The sequence below is a fragment of the Acanthopagrus latus genome, chromosome 2 (genome assembly GCF_904848185.1).
Source record: "Acanthopagrus latus isolate v.2019 chromosome 2, fAcaLat1.1, whole genome shotgun sequence".
In the NCBI taxonomy this organism is placed as follows: domain Eukaryota; kingdom Metazoa; phylum Chordata; class Actinopteri; order Spariformes; family Sparidae; genus Acanthopagrus; species Acanthopagrus latus.
This window is the reverse complement of record NC_051040.1, coordinates 9,020,580-9,042,961: the sequence shown is the minus strand read 5'-3', so window position 1 is coordinate 9,042,961 and position 22,382 is coordinate 9,020,580. Positions and strand designations below refer to the sequence as shown.

Sequence of the window (22,382 nt, the reverse complement as noted above, 5' to 3'; positions counted from 1 at the left end):
GTAGGCTAATTAAAATACTCAGACAATACTTGTCCTCACCTGTTAAGCTGCCTGCAGGCCATCTATCTTGTTTGCCAAACAAAAGAGATGCTAAACAAATCGGCAAGCGCCTCAATTTAAATGCTTTTCATGCCATACATCAGTTAGATTCTCATGATATTAATCATGCAAACCATTTCAATATTAAAATGCATCAGCAAAAATCTTCTCTTATTCCCAAATGTCAAATAACTCAATATCAGTAACATATTTAGTAGGTTGATTACATAGTGACATGTCAAAACTGCAATCACGCATGCTTTATTATTTCATCTTTAAAAAAAACCTTATTTTTCAGCAGTGCCATTATCCCTCTGCTGCTGTTAGACCATGAGATGGCAGCTGCTTGACTGACAGCTCATTTGAGCAGATATGAGCCTCTACGCCTGTCCTGAAGCAACAGCCAATGAATGATCACATAGACTAGTGACCCACTATCTATTTTATCGCTTCTCTCTTGAGCCACTTACACACCAGCCCCCAGATGACTGACGCATCATCTACCCAATGAGATTATAATTCCAGTTACAGAGTTTATATCAGTTTTTTTAAGCCCCAGTACTTGGAAATTAATCAAGTTTATGAATATTTATGCATTTTGCTCTTTGAACTGGCCATTTTTCCGCCTTGGCACTGGTATTTGACTATTTTATATGCACAAAGTGTTAATCAGGAAGTAAAGAACAATAATTAGTTTTTGACCCAGTAACTCTCAAGCAGCGATACTTTGAGGTCATATAATGGCTTTTTTTTCTTGCCAAGCACCTGAATATGATGTGCAGCGTGTTCTGACTCCTACAGACCAACGACAGAAGCACTTAGCACTTAGCACAGAGGCTTTCAAAACAGCACCACGCCTGTGCTCCAACTGGTTCAACAACAGCTTTAAATTTACTTTGGGCTAGACCCTTATTGGCTTTTTCGGTTAATTTTACATACATGTGTCACGATCTGTAAAAGTTGCTGGGGAAAAAGACAAGCTGTCAATGAGGCCGGCCCACCTGCCGAAGAACAAAAGCTGCAACGTCAGTGGACTCCCAGTAGGAGGCGTGAAAAAGGTGAGGCAGAGCCACCGTTGGGAAGGCCGTCAGCACATCAGGGCAGTACAAAGCGTAATCCAACCTCTTGGAGCCCCACCAGCTGCTGGAAACTGGAAACACACCCATATTCAAGAATACTTGTGGAAATCTGAGGTCAATTAAAGAGCTGTGAAGCCTCATGAACCCGAATTCTTCTGCAGGAAATAATAATTGACTGAGACAGTGTAGCTTCACTCCCACTCACTATTAGCGATGGTGTTTCCCAGCTGGCTCATGGAACAAATCGACGTTTCACTTTCCACACTGGTCACACTGGCTCTACGACCTCCTTCTTCACCTCCTCCGCCGCCTCCTTCGGTCTTCGTCTCCGAGGATGACTGCGAAGCTGGGCCTCCAGGAGTTTGATCACCTTCCAGAAACACGCCTGTATTGCCTTGGATACTTTCCGCTAAGGGAAGGAGAGGAGAGGGGAGGAGGGAGAGAGACAGAGTGAGAAGGCAAGGACAAACAGAGAGGGACGAGGACAGGAAATGCTTTGATCACACAACAACTGACTGGCCTCAATCTTTAAATCGATGCTGTTATTTTGCGTAAGAAGAAAGCCTCTTGCTGTGTATTGACTTGCTTGCTTGCGATTTATCAAAGAAAACCAAAGACAAGGACTAAGTGTGAGCACAATGACGGAGGCTTCTTGCTCTCAGCTCCTGCTGACAAGCAGAATAATTTTATCAGGTTGGCTTCTTCTCTCCCACTGGCACGTCTCCACGCAGATCTTTCATAGTTGTTCAGAGGTAATACTGCATAATAGGAAAAAGAGTTCCCTGGAGACCTGGCTTCACCAGACATCATGGATCTACTTGATATTCCTGAAGACACAGATCCTGGGAGAAGCATTTCATCAATAATTGAATTGCCAGAGAGGCAATTTTTCTACTAGCTCAGTCCAGTATCACATTTATCGTAAAGCCTACAATACATCTTGAGGACAAAAGGAGACTCGTGCTGAATGTAATACAACTTCCGCCAAACAGGATTTCAGAACAACAGGAGGCTGAACAACACAGCAGGCGGGTCTCTTTCTTTATGAGCACTCCCACGCTGTTTTTCCTCTCCTACCTGCATTATGAAACTCAAAATGTTTTTTCAAGCAGACTCTAAAGAGTGCTCATTATCCCATTACCAAGCCTTTCATGCTGATGTGGAGCCATTACGACAGAAGATAAGGCTCAACCTCAGTGACAACCCACACTATTGAATGGGATGTAATCTATAGACTGTATTTGTATGTATGTCACAAAGAAGATTTAATGTGCAGGTGACCCCACTTCTGTGTCATGTCTTTTACAAGCTCCCATTTACTGTAACATGCACCAGTCCATTGGGATATCTTCCGATGTGATGAAGTGGATATCGGGTATAAACCGAGAGCTGGAGCAGCATGGCTGAGGGGAACTTAGATGAAATTAAAGTGAGTGTGCTGCCCGCCTGCAAGTGTTACACCAAGCACGCTGTGTCTTTTCTGGGAAAGAGGATCTTGCTGCATCACTGGAAAGAAATGACTCTCTTAACTTTTGCCTATGACACAGTCCTCAGTTGACATGACCTCCACTCACACTAAACATCGGACTGACATAATCTCCACTGCATTTACATGTTTGCACCTTGTGTCAAATTCTCAGCCCGTTTTTGTTTCATGAAGCAGCTGCTTACTGACTGATGAACACTCTCTGTCTCTTTGTGTCCACTGGAATGGTTGTAAATAAGCCGTCAGATGCAGCCACATGTTGCCTCTTGTTTGCTATGTGACGGATCGGCTACAGCAGCAGAATACAGATTAACAGCCCAGCCGACATCTCAGACATGACGGGAGAATCATGTGTGGCTACTGTCAGGGCAAAGACCCAGTCACATCAGGATTATGCAGATGATGGAGTCTGACAGATATTGTGTTCATATCAGAGATGTCAGAGCGGATGGTTTTCTTTAAAATGGGTCTGCTTTTAAAGGAGCTGGAAATATCTTGTCAGATGAGAAAATATGAATGGTTTAGGCTAATTCAAAATGATTGAAATTAGGTTAAAAACATGTCATCTCCATGGCTTTGTTAAATGTGAGGTTGTAAGTTGAAGGCATAAACACTTTTCTGTTCTGTGAGAGTCTGAATCAACGAGTGATTTTAAAACATGGCTTGCCATCGGAGCCTTAATTACCATCCTCTTTTTACAGCAATTTCATCATTAAATGTTTCTAGAGGGCAAATTCTGTAGACTTTTTCAAGATAATATCTGACAGCACTCAAGCATTGAATGACATCTGACTAACAAAATTAACTTGGATTACATATTGATTTGTCAGTGCAGTGGTCTTCACTTAAATTGCAAAAATGCGAGATTGGCAGCAGATATTTGTTGTTTGTGGTTGAGTTTGTATCAAGTGCTACTTCTGAATCCTCACATCTGAGGTGCAGTGGTCAAATCTTTTCACTTTCACAGGTTTTTGGGTTTGTAAAATCAACTGGCTGGAAACAGTGAAAAAAAACTGATATCCACAACAGAATGCAGATGAAATGCCACCCTCATGCACCGCTATGATGACTAGTGAATGTCACTGGTTTCTAACGGTGGGTGCTGTGCACTGTTTGCAGTGATTTGTTTACCTGCTCTGAGGTCACACACTGCAATCTGTTATCACTAATGTGCCCCACGGCGCTCAGAGGAGCTCCACTCTCTTTCAGCCTCGGGAACATTAGCACGGCTCTGTCTTTCTTTTTCACAGCACAATGAGCAGAGCGAGGCAGAGAGGAAGGGGGAGATAATTCTGACAGAGTGAAAGAGCCCCTGACTGAAGCATTTTCTGAAACGCACATTATATTTCTCAGAGTTGCGCCGGGGAAGAAGCAGAGAGTGCAGAGGATCAAAAACGCTGCATGGGATGGTAGGAAGTACGGACATGGAGAGGGGAAAAAGGGGCAAGCACAAGCTTTTAAAAAACTGAAGTTCATTCCCATTAAATGACCAGAAACAGAAAGATTATGAGGCAGAAGAGAGTGATGACAGTGGTGAGAGGACGAACGAGCAGAGAATTCCTAAAGGTAAGGGAGGATGATTGCACTCCAGCCTTGAAACGTCTTTGTCGCAAAAAGAATCGGAAAGAGACTTTTAACTACAACACCCTCCCCTCCAGTCCTCGCCACAACGACACACCACAAGCTTAACATTAAAACACTATAACAGCCATGTGATCAATACTTATAAAACTGACTATAATTCCATGTGCATTTGCCGTCCTGGGTGATCATATTTCCCACTGGAGCATAGCTGGAAATCAATAGGAAGAGGGCTCATTCTCTCTATATTAGCAGCATTCATCATAATAAAGCCTCCACTGTTGACGGGTGTTGATGTCAGTGTCATACCCACAGGAGCCTGATTTGATTGGCTTTTCACTCCTGCATAACAACTAATTACCACATTACAGAGCAGGAAATGGCCGATTTTTTTTTCTTTTTTCTTAAATGAACACTAAACGTGGCAGCATCCAAGCTCGGTCAACCGAGCAGAGATGCAAACCCATAATTAAAAGCTGTATAGCTGCAAGCCTGTGACTTGTGTCTGCTTCTACTCTCCATCACCTTTATCAGCGCTACTAGCGTCACGCTTTGTGACCGGCTACACATGATTAAATTAATAAATCACAGCTTGGGCGTCCAGCATACACACGTAAAAACACTCCGTCATGTACTGCGGTGTGTACAATACCAGGGATACACGAGGATCACTCATGCGTTTGGTGTTTAAAAAGGAGGCTGAAGGAAACTGATTTATTGAACACAAGATGAAGGAACAGTGATTTAGGTTGAGTCAGTTAGTGAAGATCCTTTTGGACGTGGATTACATGACATTACCGGCCTCATCCGTCTCTACAACCAACGACTGAAATGTTCCGGAACGGCTTCATTCAAACATGACAGGCGCTTTATAGAAAATGCCACATTGCTCGCTTAATATTTGGCAACTAGCGAAGGAGCATTGGCACAAAGTTGAAGCCTTGATTAAAGATGGATAGAATAGATAGTGGTCACTACAGAACTTAGATCTGTACAGAGAAGTCACAGTAAGCAATGTTGGACTTTGGTCCTTCTTGTAAAAAAAACAGGTTTAATTTTGAGTTTCCTGCCTAACTTGTCTAATACTAACCCTTTGGGATGGTGGCTGGCCCGACTCTAAAATAAACCTCTCTTACAAATAGCATCTTCAAGTGTCAATCTGTTATATTTGGTACAAAATGGTTGTCCTCAAGGCATGTTTTTTTAAAAGAGCGTCACAGGGATTTTAAATCATTTAGGGGAAAAAAAGTGCAAACTTACCACCACATACATAACAAGGTATGTCAAACAAAACATTTTGCCCATCCACAGGATTAAAAGATGCCACTGTATGTCAAAAATTAGTAGAAAAGGGAGATAACCAGTAATCAACAATTGAAAGTGTCAGGTAAGGTACAAAATTTAAAATAATGTACTCTTTGTGCATGAAACATGTTTCTGTTCTTATCTCACTTAAGGAAACACTAATCTAGTAAAAAGGATAACAGACATTTTTCAATTTTTCTATATCACCAAGATAGCACATTTGACAAATCTCTCCAAAGTTATACATATTTCATATAGATAATTGCATAATGACTTGAGGGTTTTAAATGTTTCAAAGCCTTGCAGAAAACCACAAAGTGTTCTGATGTGGGTTCATGCTCGAAGGCTGCAACTCAAACACAAGCGACCAGTCCGACTTTCTCGTTAGTCACTGGATACAGGAGCAGGGAAACCAGGCAAAGTGTCATGGCTGCCGTTTAGAGTGAGTCTCTCTGTCCCAAAAGTGAGCTAAAACATGCTTCAAATAAATCAGTGGCTCATTAAGGACTCACTCTGTACAACCAGGCCCTCCAGGGGGATTACAGCAGTACTGTGGCACATCTAGCAGGCTAATACCTCACATACTGTGCCCGATCCTTAGAGAGGGGTGGAGGGCTAAAGTTCCTGCACCAAGAGAAGATGAAGTATAATTACTTCAAACTTGAGGCTTTGGGGGCAGGATTTAGCTTCGCCTCTGCAGGGCTGGCTCACACAGATGGGATCGAGGCTCCGTGCACAAGTGCACCTGTGGAAATTCACATTACTTCGTCACTGAGTCTCCCCGCTGCTCTAATCTAGTCCCACTAACAGGATTCCTCAAAGGTTTCACGCCAGCTTTGAAATGCTAAATCTGAAAGGTTATTAATATGGCATTACAATTACAAGAGAAAAGAGATGAACCAATGAAATATTCAGGAGGAGCCGCTCTCGTGTCCCCCCACGTTGATAAATTGATTTCCAGGATTGATTCATCCGTCCTACCTATAAGCATTGAGCGTCCATCTCCCAGAGGGTAGCGCTGGTAGCGTGGCACAGCAAACGGTGGCAACTTGTGGAAGAGAGGCTGCAGCAGAGGCTCCAGTCTAGAGGCTGAAGGGTCCGAGGGGTAAAACAGGTTGAAGATCTGAGAGCATGCTGGATGGAGCTGGCTCACTGAGGGTCAATAAAACAAAAATGGACAGGGAAATCCATTAGGAACAGGATATTTGGGTGAAGTGTCGATGGTCATTTGGAAACGACGTGAATATGATTTAGAAATTACAGGTGGAAGAAGAAGAAGCAGAAGAAGAAGAAGAAGAAGGAGAAGAAGAAATAAATATAAAAGAAGTAGAAACAGAAATGGAAATAGAAGAAGAAGAAGAACATTAAAAAGAAGAAAATTAAGAGGAAAACAGTCATCTGTTCCTTGGGGAAATTCAATTTAAAGATGAAAATGATGAGTTGATCCAGCGTTGTTATATTGCTGTCACATTTCAATTAAACACCTTTCATACAGTTTCACACAGACTGATGAGTTAATAATAACAAGCAAAAGAATGAAGCAAAAAAGCAAAAACAAATGTGTGTGCATGTGCACATTTGATGCATGTTTTTGAGGAATTTAACTCTCTGACATGTTTGGCGTATGTCTGATTCGTACCCTGGACGGCAGGCAGCACAGTGCGTCTCATGGCCAGCACGAGGCCCAGCGGACAGCCCAGCAGGAAGCAGTCCGACACCTCGAAGTCGAACCGACCGGGGTTCAACACCAGACTGGTGCTGCTGCCGCCACGCACCTCCACACTCTCCTTCATCAAACTGGTGGAAAGACGGTCCAATCAAATAAAATGCATGCTCTTACAGTCATTCCCTATCTGTAAACTTCACAATGGTCATTTACTGGCTTCACATTATCAAGCTGGCCAAGGCAAGCAACAAACTATATAACTATAAACTATTTGTACTGAACTTTTCTTAATAAAGAGCCATCTAAAAGCAGAGAGGAAATAAAAACAACAACAAAAGAAGATAAAAATGGATCAGAAAACATCAAATGACTGGGATATGAAACAGAGTTAGAATATCAAAGTGACAAGCGTGGGAATAGAAAACCCAACAGAGTATTAAATATTCATAATTTTTTCCCCATCAACAGAAAGTCTGGAGGGCTCCACATTAAAGCATTTTACTCAATAACTGAAACTTTGATGAGGCTGCAGATATCACTTTGAAAAGTTTTGTTTACCATAAACAATGAGAACAGCTAAAAGACGGTAAATGTGACATTAGGTATGTTGGTGTCAGCACTGATTATACAGGATGTTTTAAGAGTGGCTGCAGCTACAAAGCAACATGAGTGGTATACAATCATAGTTTTCATATTAAGAGAAAAGATTAAATGTCAATAATGTTCATGCTGAAACAGGGAAGGCAAATGCCTCGATCTTGGCACAGATGAGTCGGTGATGCTTCTGCTTTGTCCTGATTCAGGAGTTGGCTCGTTTTAAAATTCTGGGGTCGTTGTCAGCGCCGGGCCTTTATGACTCATCCTGAGCAGCTCTTTTCTCGGCCTGCATCACGCTCGCAGCTGTTTGAACAGCCGAGCTGGTCTCTGCCACAACCTTCTGCTGACTGAAGAGCTTGCTCTGCTCTCCAGCGAGCCAACATTTCCCCATTAAGTCCTGCTTGGGGAGAAAGGATTAGCCGACAGTCTCCAGACATCTTTAAAAGCCAAATCAATAGTGCTCTGATTGCCTTCCGCTTCCATTTTGTTTTTTTGTCTTCTCTTTCGTAGTGTCCACTCCTTCACTGCTCCCAAACACATCAGTCTGTCTGTTTGTCTGCCTTAATATATCACTCTGGCAAAATATCCTTATAATTAGTGACTTCTTCCAAACGGCACAAAAGTATTACCAGTAGAAGTATATGTGTGGCTGAAGAGAGAGTGAACTACTTATATATAAAGTCATGACTCTCTGTCTGTATGTGTGTCTCAAAAAATGTTTACCTGATCTACTTCATACCTAAGAGATCTGTTATTGAGAACGGAATGAAGTGTCATGCTGAATTTGGTGCAATTTGAACACCGCTCTGGGTAGCACCAATGGCATGGCTTCAACTTTCTGACCTCATGGTGCTGCAGACATAAGTTGGGCTCGTATATGATCTTATGGGTAAGCAGACTTAAACAAAATGGAAACAAAAAAAGTACGAGTAAGGCATCGCACTGCGAAAAAACTAATGAAAAGCAGTGGGTTGAAGGCAACAATACGGGTTTCCTGTTCTTCAGCAAGAACTGGAGGTGACATTGTACATTTGTCTCAAGGGCTACAATATTCATTAATATTGATAACATTCAGACACTAAATGAAGCATTCCATCTGCCCCTTTCCTTTGCATTCACGTAGCAACACCACTGTAGTTCGAGTCATCTGCCCCCCGGCTGCAGCCATCGTTGCTAAAGCTCACTGGCTATTGCTGACATCACTTAGACTATTGTCACTAGAGCTAATGCACAAGCGCTAGCTAAGGCTAATGTCACTGTTACTAGTTAACCATGCTCATGCTAGCTAACCTTACCATACCTAATATTAGCTAACCAACACTAAAGTGGCATACAATGGCATTTAGGGACATACAACGAAACAATAACTCAACAAACACTGTACAATTATTGATTCACAATCATAATAATGCTTCCAAGGAAAAGAGAGTTAGTTATGGCTCAAAGACTTGACTGTTCTCTACTTCTCTTAATAGACTCCATGTGGATATGGTGCATTTATTTATCTATTAAAGGGTTTTTTTCACATTACACTGCCAGTTGGTGCAGAAAGTGTTATGTTGGCTGCCAGGATGAGCAAAATGTCAATTTTTGCAGCTATAGCAGTTGTCACTGAACTGCAGATTGTTATCAATATGTTAAGTAAATACGACAAATATTGCATTGAATAACTGTTATTGAGTGAATGGTTGACATATTTTGAAACATAATGGATGTGTCTGCAAACTGCTCAGCTTTTTACTGTAGCTCAGATTTGGCAATGATGCCCATGATTGGAATTAAAGCACTGCAAATAGGTTTCTTCATGTGCATTAAGCGTGCACTAAACCTTTCAGTAGCTCTAACTGCACATAGTCTTTTTTTTCTAGTCACTTTAGACTAAATGGATGCTGTCAATTATGCCAATTTAGGTGTTTGTTTTCCATGTTGATGCGTTTTCATTTTCATTTTAATCTGTTTAAAAATCTGTCAAATTAACCAAAACACACGTCCCTGAAAAGACAGAATAGAGTGAAGGAAAAAGAAAGCTTGGAGTTATAAAAGCAGCACACTGCTTGCTACACTGACTGCAATCTCCTGGGTTTTCCTAATTACAGAACTACATTTGCACATGATCTCACAGGCAATTCCCACTCAGGGCCACAGCAGAGCAAAGTGCACATGGAAACGTCTGAAATGGAGTAAGAAAGATGTATACCGTCATCTGCGAGGCCGTTCTGATAGGATGGATGGTGTCTGCGAAAAGGAGCTTTAATAAGCTCTCGTGCTGACTTGGGCATACCCAGTGGGAAGTGTAGGGGGCAAGAGCACTTCCAGGAGCAGAGGTAACCCTCCACACAGTGAGGCTCGGGCATAGTCGGGAGTGTGACAAGAAGTGAAATGTGAGAGGTTCACCATGGCGTGACTGTGAACTGATGGAGATGGGATCCTCCGCTCAGCGACTGCGTGAGTGTGATGGTGTGAACCTAGTGGAGTGTGTGATCTGGAAAGAGAACACTGGTTGCCTGAAGTGAGTCGACGTGGCCTTCCCTCCAGCCACCCTGACCCGGCTAAATTCAACCGCTCGTTCTCCCACACAGACTGGCCAGCACAGGCTCAAACAAGCTATTTATAGCCCAGCAGAGGCAGGTAGGCAGGCGGGGCAGTCAAGCTGCAACTATTGATAAAGAGCATGCCGAGACAAGGCGACATATTCCACTATAACCTGGATGAGAGCCAGTGCGCGACATCTGGGTCATCATATCACATTCTAGACAAATTCAATTAAACAGAATTTCTAATACAACTCTGAATGTCTGATGTGCTTTTTTTTTTATGAGTGTTAATGTGAACTAAATTGTGATATACATAAAAAAATACTATGTTGTCCAAAGGTTATTTTTACATTTCTAGATTAATATTTATAATATACAGTGCAAATACTACATGATAAAACCAAACAATTAAATGACTGACAATCAAGACAGGCTGCAAAAGGCAAAACACATGTGTGCTAAAAGCAGTGAGGTAGTTAACCAGATGAAAAACGGACCTCAACCAACGTTCTCCTGAAGCATGTTTGGCCAGATTGCAAAGATTTTAGAAATATATAATAAATATATTTTGCAATAATCTAAAAAATGATGTCACCTTAAACTAAAATACCAGTGAAGGCACTCGCAGATTAAACCATCAAAACACCTTTGCACTCTGCTCTTTTAAAAAAGAGCATTTCTCATGTGGATAAAGGAGGACAATCTGGTTAAACTCCTCTGTTAGGGTAAACGTAATTCAATATCATGATATAGTACAAGCTGATATATTAATAAAGAGATTGTTAAGTGATTAAAAAGAATAGCAAGAATATCTATATGTGGAAATTTATGTGGCTAAAAATTATGTCTACAATCAAAATTGCATGTAAGACTATAACTATGAATCATGAACCGTAAATCCACCTGACTTTTCAACATCACCCATAATGGCCTGCAACATAATTCCAATACAAAAATATTCAATGGATAGAGAGCATGAACACTCCTCTATTGTTTCACAGTATATATTTAAACATTGCTCTGTATGTGGGCAGGTTCTTGCATACGGCCTCACCTGGAGAAAAAGCTGTGCTGGCCCGTGGACGAGGTGTCTCCATCGTACGAGTCGCTCTGCTTGCGGCTGAGCGGCGGCCCGCCCTGGCCGTGCCCTTCATTGGGGGCAGAGATATCGATGTTGCTCTTACTCAGCCTCTTGCTAGAACTCAGACCCGGGCTGGACTCCCCGAGCAGGCCCGAGTTATCCTGAAAGGAGAAAGGAGATTGTGTAACGTACCGTAAGAAGTCTCCCACGCTGACAGCAGCGGGTGCACCAGGGAATTGCACATAATCAGAGGGGAGCGATGCATTTCCCCAGGTGAACAGTTAAATGTAGGAGGAAAAAAACTGCGCCTATGCAAAAGTGGCTCTATTAGATGTGATTGGACTTGACTGGTAATGGGAGGAGAGGGAGGGAGCCACAGACATATCAGAGAGTAGGGGGTCAGGCAACGCTCAGTCGAGTGAAAAGACATCAAATGATAAACTGCTACAGGAGGGCAGTTAAGCACAAATATGACGAATATGTAGCATGGAAGCTGCAAGTACTCCTGAAAAATGAAGCTCAGAACAAAAGCTCCTCATAAAATCACCCACTAAAATCAGAATTAAAAAAAAAAAAAAAACATGAGAGAAACTTTGTGTACATACATCAACAATAGTTCAACAATGAAAGGTAGAATATAGTTCATGGTTAATGGCAGCGCATGCACTTCTCTGCTCTGGAGCTTCTGAGCCAACGAACCCTACTGAAGTGGAATTGCTGGAGAAAAGAGCAGGATGAGTCAGCTAAGATGGAGGCGACCTGATCTTCCCAAAGCTTGCTGATGCTCTGCACCTTCATTAAGTGTGCTTTATTCAGCTGCGAGCGTACAAACAGAGTGACACTCTGTGATGGAGCAGGGGTGGGGAGGGTCCATTTTAAGAAAGGCCCCAGGTGCCTGTTGTCTGTTGTACCCCTGTAATCTTCCAGCAGGTGTTTCACTCAACCAGCAGTGACTCGATGAAAGACCAATAAAACATTGTCATAAATAATCATTTTGTCCACATTAATTCATCTCCCTCAGTAAAAGCAGTTTTTGTTGCACTCTGGAGTAGATAGCCCACAACTGGCGATCCATTCACACACACATCATTAACCTCCACTGAGACTTTATTTACAACATTTTTGTGCGAGAATCTTTTTGAATTTTGTGCAGCAGAGTCTCAGTTTGCTGACTAGAGAGGACAAGGAGTCGTGCCAAGGACGCTGCCCCTGATGATCATGTTATGATTAACTCTACTGATTGGCAGCGATCTCTTCATAATTCATCAACAGTAAAAATGTTCCTTCGGTGTCTATCCCAGCCCTCCATGCACAGTGTTCTCCTACCTTCAGACTCTCAGTGCTGTTGTTCCTGCTGCTGTTGTTGGGGCTGCCAGGCCTCTGGTGGTTGCTGAAGCACAGAGCATCGAAGCACAACACACCGCCCACACAGTCCCCCATCAGGCATACCTGCATGGAAAATAAGCAATTTAGACGCCCTCCACATACGGTGCACTCAGTCAGAGAAAGCTTCAACAGGAGGGAAATTGGAGAGGCGTATGAGTGGAATTCAAAGATGAGACTGTTTATATATAGCTGTCATGGCTCACTGGTTTTGAAAGTTGGTATATAAGAAAACAATGTGTTTTAACATTTTGTACGAACAACCTTCAACTAAGCCTGCTGACGAAACTTCAAAGACAAGTTTGAAGGTTAATACTCTGGGGTTTCTTTTATTTAAATCTCGAGCTTTTTCACCACCTTTCTCTATTTGCTGAAATGGTTTGTGGGCAGCTCTTCCTTCTCCTATGCACCTTGTTTTATCCTTGTGTGTCATGTTTGGCCTTATACTTGTGTCTTTGTCTTCCCTCCTGTCTTATCCCCAGAGAGGTTTTACTCCTCCTGTCTTCCTGTGTTTTCTCATCGTGTTTTCAGTACTTCTGGTTTTGTTCCCCATGGTTTCATCTGGGTTTTTTGTCTGTCTTGATGCCTTCTTTTTTTTTTTTTCTCCATTTCAGCTTTATGTTATTAATGCTCATCTTTTGTTTTTCAACCCATCTGACTTATGATCCCGAGTCACAGGTATGAGAATATCTGATCTGACCTGCTACTTGATGAAAAGAACTGCAGAGGGCTCGACAGAGGGCGGATAAAATGGTTGCGACACCAGCTCTGGCATTTCAATAAAAATAATATATTAACACTAATTCAGTAATTTCAGCGTACTTAAATAGGTTTTCTAACCATGATTGAATTAGAGCTGCAACAATGAGTTAGTCATTAACTATTACGTTAATCAACAATGTTTTGAGTCATGAAATGCCCAAATTCTAAGATTCCAGCTTCTCATCCTTCAGTTTCTTTAGTCTCATATGACAGTTGAATGAACCAAACAACTGAGGAAGGAAAACAGTTGGAACAATGTGTGAATACTCAAAAGTTAGAATAACAGAATTGTCCTGTCTCTCCAGTTCTGCCAACTTCAGGTGATCATCAGTATACATGCTTTTTGGATTTGTATCCTTAATTTTATTGCACATAACATGCTTCAAAGCTTTACTATATCATTGTTACTGGAAAGTTTAATATCTATATTAGAGTGTTGTGTCACGTGTTTGAATCCTCAAAACCCAACACAGGGACGAGGACTGTGAATTAGACATTGCTTAAAACTCTTTATACACTGCATCGCTTTCATTTAGATGTAACAGTGCCTACATGTATTGTCCCTAACTAATAAATAAATAAATAAATAAATAAATAGTGAAATCTCCTGTTTGTAAGTTTAGCGGTGTTCCCTGTATAGATCTATATGTCTACCACTGCGTCGCCAAGAAATGAACAATTAGAAATCTGCAGGGTCGGAATGAAAAACCCCACAGCTAATTGTAATGACGGCAATTACACAGAGATCAATCTGTAGAGAAGAAGTACTGAGGTCAATCTTCTTAACGAGCAAACCAAGTTGTAGAAACAAGCAGACATACGCACACACATCTACATTATTACACACAGGATATAAACACAATGAGTGCCAGAAGTATCAACCTATCACATGCACAATGGCAAAAGCCAATCAATAATTAATGTAATTACCTTTATTGCAATCACCAGTGTGATTATTAAATTGTACATGTTGCTGCTGCTGATTGGCTAATCAGGATTGTATTTAACAGTGTCTCTCAATGATGTGCCATCAAGGCCGCATTTCAAATGTGCACTACAGCAGCTAACAGACAAAACAAATGAACTGCAGGAAAACAACTATTTGCTTGACACTGCTTTCATACTTGTTAACCTGAACTTAAATTTTGAGTAACTGATATGATTTAAGCTGCTGTTAAAAGGTGTAATTTGTAGGAAATGGACAGAATTTGAATGTAGCTCCATAAATGCAGGAGATGGTATAACTAATAACTCCTGCTCACTAGCCATGATGCTAACTGAAGCCTGGAGCCTGTGACCTGTGACCGTGACCTCAGTGAACACGGCTGGACATCAGACTGGTACTGAACACAGGCTCTGAGACCGACGGATGCCTGTTTAAAGACAGGGGATACAGTATGGAGGCGATTTACAGCAGCTCTGACCTGGACTATGACTCTGGGGGAGACACAGCAGGCGGGGACAGGGAGGTACGAAGTGATAGAAGAGTTAGAGGGAGTTGGGCATCAGCAGTGGGCAAAAACAGCGTGTAGAACCAGAATCTTTTCACATCTTACCCTGTGAACTGAGGGTTTATTTTGACTCAACCACAGATAATTTTGGAAAGACAAACCAAGACTGTTTTGGTGAGTTTTATTTTGTTTGTGTCCAGTTCAAAGCAAGTGTTGTTTACAATGAGATAACATGGCAATTAAGCTAATCTTAGTTCAGCAAAAGAGAGAGGCTTAAATTCAGAGGGCGTTTTTTTTTTCTTTCTGTTTGGTAAAAAAAAATGGCTTTTTTGTTGATTTATTAGACTCGGTCGTGAACTTGCTGCTTTTACATCTCCTAAAACTATGGGGGCTATCAGCCTATTGTCTCCTGAGGTACAAAGTGGTATTTTAAGACCAGATGGTCCTGGGCTAGCTGGTTAGCACGCTAACTTCTGTAGCATCTCTGCAATACATCACATGTCTTTAACACAATATGAAAAAATGACAGTGTTGATGTTATGTCAATGTTTCCATAATTTCAAGTAGTTGTTTACAGCCTTCCCACAGATCATTACCACTCTAAATAATGCAGCTTGTTTTTCTGTTAGGCACCCGCTAGCTGTTATGTACAGAGATTGCATAGCAGTTCACTAAAACAGTAGAGATCTGGAGCGCCTGAGCTCCCACAGATTACATAACCCACTCAAAAGCAATCTTCACTTCCTCTGACTATCATTGACTTCTATTAAAGCACCTGCAGCTCATTATTCAATGATGACAACTCCTAGAGTCAAGGAGTTTTCCACTCTGCTCTCCAACCAGACGAAGGCGAGACAGACCTGACCCGTGAATCCCTGCCCGTCCTCTGACTGCAGGAAGCTGTGGTAGACTTGGTTGGCCCGGGCGATCACCGTCGCCACGGCGTCCTGGTAGCGAGGAGAGACGATGGCGAGGAGGGGGAGAGCAGCCAGGGGGAGGTGGTCGACGCTGCTGGAGACACAGCTCTCGTCATAGCTGTATGGGTTCAGGCTGGAAGAGGACAAAGAAAAGAGGGACGGCGGGAATTATGGATCGATCAATTTAAAGTGCTTTGGAGTTTTTTCACTTTCTACTTCACAGTAATGCCAAAAGAAAAAAAAGGTGATGTTCATTAAATTAAGGTCAGCATGTCTAAAATCAAAGATTCTTCAGGTGTTTTTTTCTTTCATTTTCTTCCCCTTGTCGTCTTACACTCATCAACGTCTCAGCCAATCTGTTCACAGTGCAGGCTATGTTTGTGTGTGTGCGTGTGTGTGCGTGCGTGTGTGCATACGTGCATGTGAACACAAGAAAGATAAGGAAGATGGATGTCATCTCAAGGAATAAAACACAAGCAAACTGGCACAGGTATCAGCCATAAGAGCAGAGTCTTTGTGTCTTTACAGCTGTGTAGACTTCAGTGGATGTGTGTCTGTGTGTGTGTGTCACATTGACGGTGCAGCAGACGCGGATCAAGCGGAAACACTTTATGTGACAGCATAGGGAAACAGTAAAAGATGGTGTTGCCCTGCGCTCTTTCCCTTGAGCAGCACCGTCACCATCCATCAGGTGCTCGGATTATAGGAAGAAGCAGCGACGCCACACCAAGGCTGAAATATGTCAGCGGCCACGGACACCTCACTACACAGGAGGGCACGACCTCTGCACAGGTATGAAGCCTGACATAAAAATGTGTCTGATGCAACATTTTGGGACATACACAATTGCTCCCCAGGATATGGCTTAGATTACAAGATCAATAACAATCTCATCTCTGTTCAGTCTATTGACTACAGAAATAGATTTGTGACATTGCTAAGCAGCCTGGTTGAATACCAAAGCTGAAAGCAGGGAGGAAAAACGAGGTGTCCTGGCTGCACCTCCCAGAAACTTCAAAACCATTTAGATATTTTTCTTTTAGTCAACAAAGTTCCATGTTAAGATGGAGAGCTATTTGATATCTGTCTCTCAAAGCTTTTCGAACACCCTCTATGTCTAGATGTTCCGATTGTGAAAAGCACAAACTCGAGGTGAGAACCTTGACAAGCAGGCCACAAAAATACATATTCAATTAGATTAAAAAAGATGCTACAGCAGATGTGCAATAAAATGAAATAAATAAATCCATTTTATGATACTTTTAAGTTCTATTCCACTACAATTCAGGGGTAAATATTGCTCTGTGTTATTCCGTTGGCAACTTTAGTTTTTAGTTACTTTTCGGATTTATGTCAACAATACAAAATACCATCAACAAATTATGGTGTGATATAGTAGATTAAAGCTTTGGCCAGAATTCAAGGGTAGCTCCGGAACCATAGGCGCATGGGGGGGGGGACTGCTAACTGCTACTCATTGTACTCTTTGCTGTAGCACCAAGCCGCATTAGTTAATCAACTCATCAGCAGCAGGCAAATGGTGATTTGTTTGTTCATTAGATTAAGTAAAGGACTTGTCGCTTACATCTCCCAGTGGAAACTACGCCTCTACCGATCTATTGCATCTTGAGGTACAAAGTGGTGTGAGAGGACGAGGCGGGGCGAGCTAGTTAGCATGCTAACATCGCCAGACATATCAGTAATTCAGCTCCTCCTAAAAAGCTAGCCAGCAGCTGAACTGTATTAAGTAGTTAAGCCACTTTTACCAGCTTCTACATTTAAATGATGAACACATTAATGCATCAATAAACATAATCCAATAATAAATATCATTCTGAAATTAGAGGAGAAGAGCACTTTTGTACACTATTGTCACTTTAGTGATGCATATGCTTTTGTATTTGCTTCATGTACTTAAATACAAGCTCTGAGTACCTTTGCTACCTCTGGGGTCAACACATACCTCTGAGTAATTGTGGCAGCATGATGCTGTATGAAAGACTGAGTTAGAATAAAATATTGTGCCCACATTTATTGTAAATAAGCCGCTTAAGCATTGCAGATGATTAGGTAGTTTTATGAGCAACACCTGGGCCCAGAGGCTGCACACAGTCATTAAGTGGCCCTGCACTGGAGGTATGCTCGCTAATGAGATGCGGCATGGAAATACATGTATCTATCACCATTGTTATTCACTATATAGTTTTCATTATTATTACACAACATCTGGGGTCGACAGTACTATGTTTTGTCGTGTCAAGTTTAAGAGCAAAGCAGGTCTCTCTACTGAACACGCAGAAATTAAATCAATATCAATCTAATTTAGCTAAACTCACTAAATAAGCAGATGATTGCATTTTCCAAACTGTATGAAATGTTCCTGTTGTTCTGATAATTGGACTGGCAGTAAAACCAAGCAGGCCCACTGTGCCTCTCGGGATTGATAAACTTTGTTTAATTAGAGTCGACACTGTGTTGCCATGGTAACTAAAAATTAGTCATAAATTAGTAATAAAGTCTGCGTACCTGCTATGCAAGAAGTGTTTTGTTTTTGTTTTTTTGTTTTTTTCTTCTTTTCCCTACTCTGGTAAGAATTGGGATAAGAACAACTTAATAATATTCACTGAGTGTGAATGTCCTGTTGTATATTAGTCAGATTAAGTCATTTACTTGATTGCTTACAATGACGCATTGATTGTCTACATTTCTCATTAAAGTCCAATTTTCAGGTTCAAAGCACTTTTCATTATCCAGATAAATCTTTCCAAATTTGAGAACTTTTTTTTTTCTAATTACATTCAAGACTCTGTGCCACCACATGGATATAGCAGCAATGGCAAATTGATGTTGCAATTACAAAATTCCATTTCTGCAGGCTTTAGGAAACCTTTTCCGAGACGTAATTTGATTGTTTCTCCCCTAGCAACACCATGCTCACCAGTCAGTCTGTGACATCTACAGTGGATAAATCCACCTCCACAATACCCGCTGCCAACACAGTGACAGAGTTGTGTTGGCAGGCAATTATTATCTTCACCTAACAGAGTAAATAGAGTGAAAAATGTTTCTGTCGACCTGCTCTGTTTGACAAGACAAAAATCCAACTGGGAAACTCAGTCACAAAGATTGTCAACATTTATTTCTTCACCAGAGAAAATAACAAACTTTAGCAAATAGATATTGAAAAAGAGTCAGGGCATATTAACACAGAGTAATCTGTACCAGATCCCTGTTCTTTTGCTATCATGAAGGAAGAATTCCATCCTCATCCTATTTAAATGCACACAGGCACACCAGCTGAATTAAAGTATGCATTTCAGTAAAAGTAATCCAATTCAAAAACATTTAGCCAAGAAAACTGGCTAAATGAGTATAAAATGAAACCACTAACACTGTATTCCTCTGCGTGATACCTGCTCTGTGAACGCCAGCAACTGATTAGTGTAACATCACTCTTTAAATAGAAATGTAAAATGAGCACCTGCACGTCTCCGTCTGACAAAAAATGTTCGCGCCATCGTTAAGATCTTCCGGTACGTAAGATGATGGGATGAAAATCAGCTGTGCAGCACTGATGAAATCCTGTAATCACGCGTGTAATCATAACGTAATCAAACATCAGTTATAATCACACGTTACTGTGATTACGCCTGCTTCAGTTACAAGAATAATTATATTAATATAGAAAGATAATGATGTTTGCATTAGCTCTGCCTTTTTTTATTGCCTTAATGAAATTATGGTTGTTATAATTCAGTGAGCATGTAAATATGAAAGGTAACATAACTTGAACGCTTTAAGAAAGGGGCAATATATGAGAACTGGCCACCTGTCGCATTCATACTGACAACAAAAAGGGGCAGAGCATATCTGCAGCTAACTAAGTGTTGCAAACTGTAGCTGCCATTAGCTCAGTTTGCCTTGTAGCTCGTGGTTTATAGTGGCAGCTCGGAGCACTGGGTTAAGAGTAACTGCAACATGCTGCTAAGTGTACAGTAGCTCAGCTAGCTGCGCAGTTAGCGATCAAAATAGCTGACTGTGCCCGGACTGGGAATTCCTTGCATCAGGGGAGTGTTGGGGTTGTTTCCTGTCCAGTTATCACTAGTCTCACCTAGCTAGCTAGGTTAGCTAACTCAAGAAAAATATCTCTGCATAACATAACAGTAGTATCATAATTGCTCTAAATATTAAGATCAATAAATGCAGAGAAGAATCAGCTCATCAACAACAGACCCGCCTATGTCCCTGTGGTGCTGATGTGCTGAACCTGCTCTGGGTCACACTGTATTAGGGAACTATACTGCTCATGTAAGACTGAGGTTTTCTTATGATTTGTGTGTTTTTCCAGTAAATGCTAAGTGAACATTTGCATGTTTGACTTCTTTGCTGTAGGATCCACAGAGCATATTCGCTGTGTTTCTCCTGTAGCTCCACACGTGGCAGCGATGAGGGGAGTCACATCCGAGGACGAGGCTCTGATGTGTAGCTGTCGGTAGATCACCTTGAGCTTCTTGAAATCCTGTTTGCATCTGTGGTGTCAGCTCTGCCGCTGTGTGCACTCCGGGGCAGCTTTCTGAAACTATGCTTTGAGATGCAGATTTGTAAGAAAACAGGGGAAAAATGGAAACCTTTGTTATATATTCGCTGGAACGGCACTGCACACGGTTATTTGCATAACAAGAGTGACTTCCTGTTTGAAATATTCAGCTCAGAAACCTCAAGCACAGAAGCATGGAAACATAATTCTCTCTGAAGAAAACGTGCTGTCTCGTGACTTAATCTACCATGATTTTTTCTTTACCAGGTGCATGTTTATTGAGTTTCGGAACTGAAAAGACAAGTACGAGTGTCGCTGAGGGTTTGGTCACCCGTCCCTGATCTTATTAAATGTTATTAGAGTCTTGTTAGCAAGACACTTATTGAGTAAGAAGTCAAAACAAAAGGCTCCAATTAATATTCTAAGCACAGCTCTGCCTCTGAACGGGGTTCACAAGTCGCAGGACGGGAACAGAGGTCTAACACCTGCTGCACTGCTCGACAAATGTCAGGTGAGGCTCTCATTATTTGTGTTGCATAATTACCTGATTATGCAAACACTTGTATGTATCATTACCACGGAGCAGCCACTGTTTTACATTCAAAAGAGAGCACATAAATAATTCGTTTGTTCATGGGTGCTGTGTGTGCACGAGCCAAACTGTTCTCTGGGTTGTTTGCAGAGGCGGTCTGAAGGTCTCACGTCCTCCAGGGTTGCAGGTTATTCTGTGCTCAGAATCGATGGTCCTAATTAATCCGAGGCGATCATTAACACTTTTGTCTATACAAACATGTGCTTTGGAAGGCGTCTCTCCACCAATGCATCCAAAACCCATCTGCATTTAATGGCTATAATTAATCTTTATCTAAGAATAATTTCCTCTAAAATGCCAGTGATCAATAAAGCAGTGGCTGTGATAACCAGGCATACAGTTTTGATTGAGAGTGTTGTATTCGCTGTCAGATGCAGATGGTGCTCCATGGTCTGGATTTAATAGGCCTAGTATACGACTGTATATTTAAATCCTTAAGTGAGACATGTGTTCAGTCCAAATTGTCAACAAACAGGCTGCAGGAAAGACAAACTTGACATCCATCAGTCAGCACAGAGATGGCAGATGACTGAAGGTCCCATCTATGCTCATTTCCAGGTTTATACTTTTATTTCCTACATTCATTTCCTCATACTGTCTATTGTGTCCGTTTCCCATACGGTAAGATGTATTATGATCTTGACTCTTGGTCACAAAAAGGATTCCAGTCACTGAAGCGAAAGCCCTGTGAATAACCCACACAACCACCCCAAACACAAAATCTACTTCTCTCACTCTTTTAACTTGTGCACTAGACGGGCAACTACAGCGTCAAACTCAGAAGGGTCGCCGGCCCGGCTGCTGTATTTGAAAACAGGCTGAACATCAAAATGTTATAGAAGTTCTGACGGCTCGTTTGAAGTCATAGTTTCTGAATATGGGCTGTGTGCATTTCTCTGTGGATTGAGGATTTTGATGCTTTCAAAGCTTATGTCACACTTAGACCTCATATAGTGAAAGAAAAAAAAGACAGTGAAATCTCACTTTCTGCAATATAGATTTCTTTAATTATGCTACTGGGGAGGCTGTTTGCACATCAAAAGAGGCACATCGACTGAGCCCCTGAATGGCAGAGGAGCATGCCTCACATCCCTGTGACGACTCTGCTTCTGTTATTTCAAGATGTGAGTCATTTGTTCACAAGCGGAGGCATTTACCCCCACTCAGATCTCTCTGCTCTAATTAGTCAAATGCAAGCGATATTGACTGGGACTATGCAGAGGTCATATTGAGGTGTCACCGAAGCGCCCATTTTTGAAGAGTCACTTACATAAGTAGAAAGAAAAGCCTCAAAAACCCTAATTTGCTGCTCTGTTCGGAGCGAGCGGCTCGGCTTCGGCTGGGCTGCAAGGTTATCTTTCATTTACAGGTT

General features: G+C 41.7%; 1 protein-coding gene across 12 annotated transcripts in view; it reads right to left on the bottom strand.

The window, feature by feature from the left end:
- Nucleotides 1-22,382, bottom strand: part of pitpnm3 (PITPNM family member 3) — a 92,692-nt gene that overhangs the window by 14,013 nt on the left and 56,297 nt on the right. For all 12 annotated transcript variants that reach the window (XM_037083540.1, XM_037083579.1, XM_037083560.1 and 9 more), the window contains 7 exons: nucleotides 15,825-16,014; nucleotides 12,695-12,817; nucleotides 11,342-11,529; nucleotides 7,130-7,287; nucleotides 6,472-6,642; nucleotides 1,324-1,527; nucleotides 1,041-1,189 (listed from right to left, as the gene is read on the bottom strand). In XM_037083540.1, coding sequence (XP_036939435.1) covers nucleotides 1,041-1,189; nucleotides 1,324-1,527; nucleotides 6,472-6,642; nucleotides 7,130-7,287; nucleotides 11,342-11,529; nucleotides 12,695-12,817; nucleotides 15,825-16,014 — 1,183 coding nt within the window. The remainder of the gene's footprint in view (nucleotides 1-1,040; nucleotides 1,190-1,323; nucleotides 1,528-6,471; nucleotides 6,643-7,129; nucleotides 7,288-11,341; nucleotides 11,530-12,694; nucleotides 12,818-15,824; nucleotides 16,015-22,382) is intronic.